The sequence below is a fragment of the Dipodomys ordii genome, unplaced genomic scaffold (genome assembly GCF_000151885.1).
Source record: "Dipodomys ordii isolate 6190 unplaced genomic scaffold, Dord_2.0 Scaffold166, whole genome shotgun sequence".
Classification (NCBI taxonomy): domain Eukaryota; kingdom Metazoa; phylum Chordata; class Mammalia; order Rodentia; family Heteromyidae; genus Dipodomys; species Dipodomys ordii.
This window is the reverse complement of record NW_012267382.1, coordinates 338,561-343,607: the sequence shown is the minus strand read 5'-3', so window position 1 is coordinate 343,607 and position 5,047 is coordinate 338,561. Positions and strand designations below refer to the sequence as shown.

At 59.2% G+C, this 5,047-nt stretch overlaps 1 protein-coding gene across 1 annotated transcript in view; it reads left to right on the top strand.

Moving 5' to 3' along the window:
- Ano9 (anoctamin 9) overlaps positions 1-5,047 on the top strand; it is an 18,235-nt gene extending 13,188 nt beyond the window's left edge. The window contains exons 15-24 of the mRNA XM_013033375.1: positions 32-143; positions 2,278-2,335; positions 2,423-2,520; positions 2,614-2,756; positions 2,872-3,024; positions 3,553-3,700; positions 4,189-4,290; positions 4,376-4,469; positions 4,584-4,735; positions 4,824-5,047. Coding sequence (XP_012888829.1) covers positions 32-143; positions 2,278-2,335; positions 2,423-2,520; positions 2,614-2,756; positions 2,872-3,024; positions 3,553-3,700; positions 4,189-4,290; positions 4,376-4,469; positions 4,584-4,735; positions 4,824-4,851 — 1,088 coding nt within the window. The 3' untranslated portion in view covers positions 4,852-5,047. The remainder of the gene's footprint in view (positions 1-31; positions 144-2,277; positions 2,336-2,422; positions 2,521-2,613; positions 2,757-2,871; positions 3,025-3,552; positions 3,701-4,188; positions 4,291-4,375; positions 4,470-4,583; positions 4,736-4,823) is intronic.

Here is a 5,047-nt window from a genome sequence, read left to right as displayed (position 1 = left end):
CGGCGGGCGAGCGCGCTGCGTCTCCTTGCAGAGGAGCCCAGAACCTTCTCCGAGCGGGAGAGCAAGTTCACCGTCAAGTTCTTCGCCCTGCAGTTCTTCGTGCACTTCTCCTCTCTCATCTACATCGCCTTCATCCTGGGCAGGTGCGCTGCCTCTGCCCCGGGTTCGACTCCTCAGCGCCACAGAGGCAGAAAGGCCGCATGGCGCCGGCGCCCAGCCCCGCAGGAAAACGAAGGCCGGGTCGGGCTGGCCCTGGCAGGTGTTCCAGGCCCGATCCCGCAGTCCCGGGCTCCCCTCATCTCTGAGTTGGCTTCTGCTAGCAGATGGGACGGGTCTTTATAATAACGGCTTGTTCCCATCCCATACGCCCACTGGCTCTTCACGGTCATCAGATCATTGAGTCTACACAATGGCCCCAGGGACAGTGTTGTCTTAGCCTCATGTCACCGATGAGACCACTGAGGCCTAGCTTAGTTAAGAAACTCTCTCAGGGTTACACAACCAATAGGTGGTGAAGCAGAAAGTTTGGCTCTGGAGCTGAGCTCCTCAGTTGCTGTGTCTGGTCCTGTTGGAAAGCGAGAGATCTTCAGAGGGCAGGTCTCCTCCCCCCGCAGTGAGCTTTGTCACAAGATCTTCTGTGGCTGCTGCTTTTCCCGCCATCTTTAAAGTGGTCATCCTTCCCACCGTGAGAGCACCTTGGCCATGATTGACTTTAGATGCTTGTGGTCTGGCAGCCTTGATTCATAAGGACGTGGAGTTGCTGTGGGAATGAAGAGTCCCGTGTGTCCATTTCTCTGTGAGCAGCTGTCCCCTCTCCGCACGGCCCACTCCCTCCTGTGCTGGGAAGCCCGTGTGCTCCACGCAGCTCCCGTGGGCCTCACACCACCAGGCTGCAGCTGCTGCACTTAGATCACCGCTCTGCAGCTCGAACTCAGGGCCTTCCACTCCTGCTTAGCTTTCTTGGCCATGGTTGGTGTTCTACCACTTGAGCCATGTCTCCAGTCCAATATCTTGCTGGTTAATTGGAGTCTTACAGACTCTTCTCTCAGGGTTGGCTTCAAACTGCAATCTTCCAATGCTTAGCCTTCTGAGTGGTATGGATTATAGGTGTGAGCCATTGGTAGCTGGCTCTTTTTCCTTTTTTTTTTTTTTGTTGGTCATGGGCTTGAATTCTGGGCCTGGGCTCTGTCCCTGGGATCTTCAGCTCAAGGCGAGTGCTCTACCACTTGAGTCACAGCGCTACATCTGGTTTTCTGGTGAGTAACTGGAAATAAGAATCTCATGGACTTTCCTGCCTTGGCTGGCTTTGAGCCTCATTTCTCAGATCTCAGCTCCTGTGTAGCTAAGGTTACTGGAGTACTGGGGCCCATCTTTCTTTTTTCCCTTTTTACTGGTAATTTACACCTTTATTCTTTTTGTTGTTGTTGTTCTTTTTTTAAATTTTCGGGGCCCTGGTTTTGTTTTTAAGACAGGGTCTTCCCCTGTCTTCCAGGCTGGTGTAGAACTCGAGAGCTTCTGTCTCAGCCTCTCTCTCTCATGCTGGGTTAAAGGTGTGCACCACCACACCGGGCGAGTTCACAAGTTTCCACTGTCTGCGACTGATTGCTCCTCTCCTCTCGTTTCTCCCCTCCTGCATGGTTTTTTTCTCCCTTTCCTTTTCTACTCTCCTCTCTTCTCCTTCCTCCCCCTCCTCCTTCCCCCTTCTCCTCCTCTCCTTCCCCTTTCCCCTTTCGTCTCCCCTTCCCCTCCCCTCTCCCTTCTTCTTCTCCTCCTCTTTCTTTTCCTTCCCTTCTTCCCCTTCCCCTCCTCTTCCTCCCACTACCTTTCTCTCCCCTCTAGCTAGCCCCCTTCCCTTGCTAGACAGACACTTGGGCCTTGGTCCCTAGTAGAGGGTATGCATGCCGGTGTGTGTACCGTGTCACAGAAAACAGGAAACTTTAAACATAAACTTACCATATGTACAGTTTCTCTAGGGATAGAGACCAACTCAGCTCTCCTGTCTGCAGAGTGTGTCTGAGCCTGTGGGGCCTGCATGAGGCTGGGCTTGTGTGCTGTCCTGCAGGCCCTCAGGATGAGGCTGGGCTTGTGTGCTGCCCTGCAGGCCCTCAGGATGAGGCTGGGCTTGTGTGCTGCCCTGCAGGCCCTCAGGATGAGGCTGGGCTTGTGCTGCCCTGCAGGCCCGCAGGAGAGTTAGGTGCCACGTTGTTTGTCTCACGGGCACTGCAGCCTCAGCAGGGTGCCGGCCTGCCTCCTCCCACACCTCACTTTCCACCCCAGGATCAACGGCCACCCTGGGAAGTCCACACGCCTGGCGGGTCTGTGGAAGCTAGAGGAGGTCAGTGTGGCGTCTTCCTGTGTCCGGGCCCTCCTGTGTCCAGGCCCTCCTTCTGAAGCCCTCCCCTGATCTCCTCTGGCCCCACAGTGCCATCTCAGCGGCTGCATGATGGACCTGTTTGTGCAGATGGCCATCATCATGGGTCTGAAGCAAACACTGAGCAATTGCATGGAGTACCTGGGCCCGTGAGGAAGGCCTCTGCCCATCCCCACCCGGCCCCGCCCGCCTGCCCTCCCCTCCGTCCCCGCCTGCAGGTCTTCACCCCTCCTGTCCCTCAGGTGGCTGGCCCACAAGTGCCGTACCATGTGGACCGTCAAGCGCAACTTTGGGGCCCACGAGCCCGAGCTGCAGGAGTGGCGACGCAACTACCTCCTGAACCCCATTACCACCTTCAGCCTGTTTGACGAGTTCATGGAAATGAGTGTGTGGTGGGGGCGTGGGGGGCGTGGGGAAGGAGGAGGGTGTGGGGGAGGAGGGGGGCATGGGGGCGTGGGGGCTTCCGAGCCCTGACCCACACCGAGGTGTCCGCCTCACAGTGATCCAGTACGGCTTCACCACCATCTTCGTGGCTGCTTTTCCGCTGGCACCGCTGCTTGCGCTCTTCAGCAATCTGGTGGAGATCCGCCTGGACGCCATCAAGATGGTCCGGCTGCAGCGGCGCCTGGTGGCCCGCAAGGCCAAGGACATCGGTGGGTCAGGCCGGCAGGGTGGGCGAGGGGGCGGGTGCTGGGGTGCAGCGGCCAGCGGCAGGCTCTGCGCTCTGCGCAGCGGGGCCTGGGACCGCGCTCATCTGTTGTAGCTCAAGCCTGTGCCCGATGGTCCTGAGGCTCTACTCCTCCACCCAGACAGCCGTTCCACCTACGGGGCTGCCAAGGTTGAGGGCTGAGTCTGGGAAGCCCAGTCCCCGGTGGGGGGGTGCCTGGGACCAAAAGGTCCTGCTAAGGAGTTCAGGAGGAAGATGGGGGACAAGATCCCCCAGTCCCTCCCCCCCACCGCCCCCGTTTATGCCAGGGTGAAGGACTGCAGGAGGCACAGCACTGTATCTGCCTTGGCTGGGGATTTCCGAATGAGAAACTTCACCCACTGCTGCACTGGGGTGTTGTGGGCAGAGTGCCACAGGCCCTCGGCCAGGCGGGCTGCCGGCCTCTGGGGACTGGACCAGGCTGCGGAGCGGGCTGCCTCGGCCCTGACAGCCTCTCCCCGCTGCTCTGGCCCAGGGACCTGGCTGCAGGTGCTGGAGACCATCGGCGTCCTGGCTGTCATCACCAACGGGATGGTCATAGCCTTCACCTCTGAGTTCATCCCCCGCATGGTCTACAAGTACCGCTATGGCCCATGCCACCCCGGCTCCAACTCTACAGAAGAGTAAGGCCTCACACACTGAGAGTTCCCCCAAGAAACCAGCCCCGAGGAGCCCAAGCCCTCCCTGCCGGGAATGGCCGGACACTGCCTGTGCTATGTGGGGCTATAGTGCAGCTGGAGCTGGGGCTTCCTTGCCCTGCCCACACTGACCTTTAGCCCCTCGGCTAGAGCCTGTTGGGATGGAGGCCTGGAGTACAGCTGCCGCTGAATGGTTCACAAGGGGACCCGGCAGAGCCATGCCTAGCTCCTTTCCTTGCAGATTGGGTCTCCTGGAGCAGCTCCAGGAGTGTTCCCCAGACTCTGGGGGAGGGGGAGACAGTTGGTGGTACCCCAGCAGACTCAGCACCCATAGTGCCTGCTCCAATTGTCCCCAGACTCAGTGGGTCTCTGACAAGTGCTTCAGGCCCCCAGGGGGCCCTGCTAGCCCCCCATGTTCTGAGAAGTGCTTCAGGCCCCAGGGGCCCTGCTAGCCCCCCCTCCTGTCTTTGCAGCTGCCTCAAGGGCTATGTCAACCACAGCCTGTCTGTTTTCCACATCAAGGACTTCCAGGACCCAATCATGAAAGAGGGCTGGGAAAACGTGACCAAGTGCAGGTCTGGAACCTTCTTCTCACCCTTCCCCCTAGGTTGCCCTTGGTTGCCCTCCTGACCCCTGACCTCAGGTTCCTCCCTCCTTCAGGTACCGGGACTACCGCAATGCCCACGACTACAACCTCTCTGAGCAGTTCTGGTTTCTCCTGGCCATCCGCCTAGCTTTCGTCATCCTCTTCGAGGTGAGTGGAAGTGAGGAGAGGTGGAGGTGGCGGGCAGGCAGCTCTCTTCGCCGACCCCCAAAGGTCCTGTTTAGCCCTTGTCCTTACTGGGCCTCCTGGGCCCCCCATCTGCAGCATGTGGCCTTGTGCGTCAAGCTCATCGCGGCGTGGTTTGTGCCGGACACGCCCCAGTTGGTGAAGAACACTGTGCTAGACAAGAAGTACAAGACGCTTCAGGAGAAGTACAAGACGCTTCGGGAGAAGAACCAGACACTTCAGAAAATGTGGTAGGGCTGGCTGGGCTGGGGCAGGCGCTGGGGAAGGTCCTCAGAGGATCCACCCTTTGACCTTACCTGCCCACCCACTCACCGGCAGGCCCAGCTCCAGGAGCACAGAGGTGTAGACAGCCAGCCCTGAACAAAGGGAGAGGAGCCTGGGCACCAGCTCCCACGTCCACAGCCTGACCCTGACCGCGGCCTGCCGTGGGAGCTGTGAGAAAGCCCGGGTGTGGGATCCTGGGAGGCCCGTGTCTACATGGGTGGCCCTGGAGGCTGCGTACGTGTGGGTGGTTATTGGAGTCCTTGAATAAAGGTGGTATA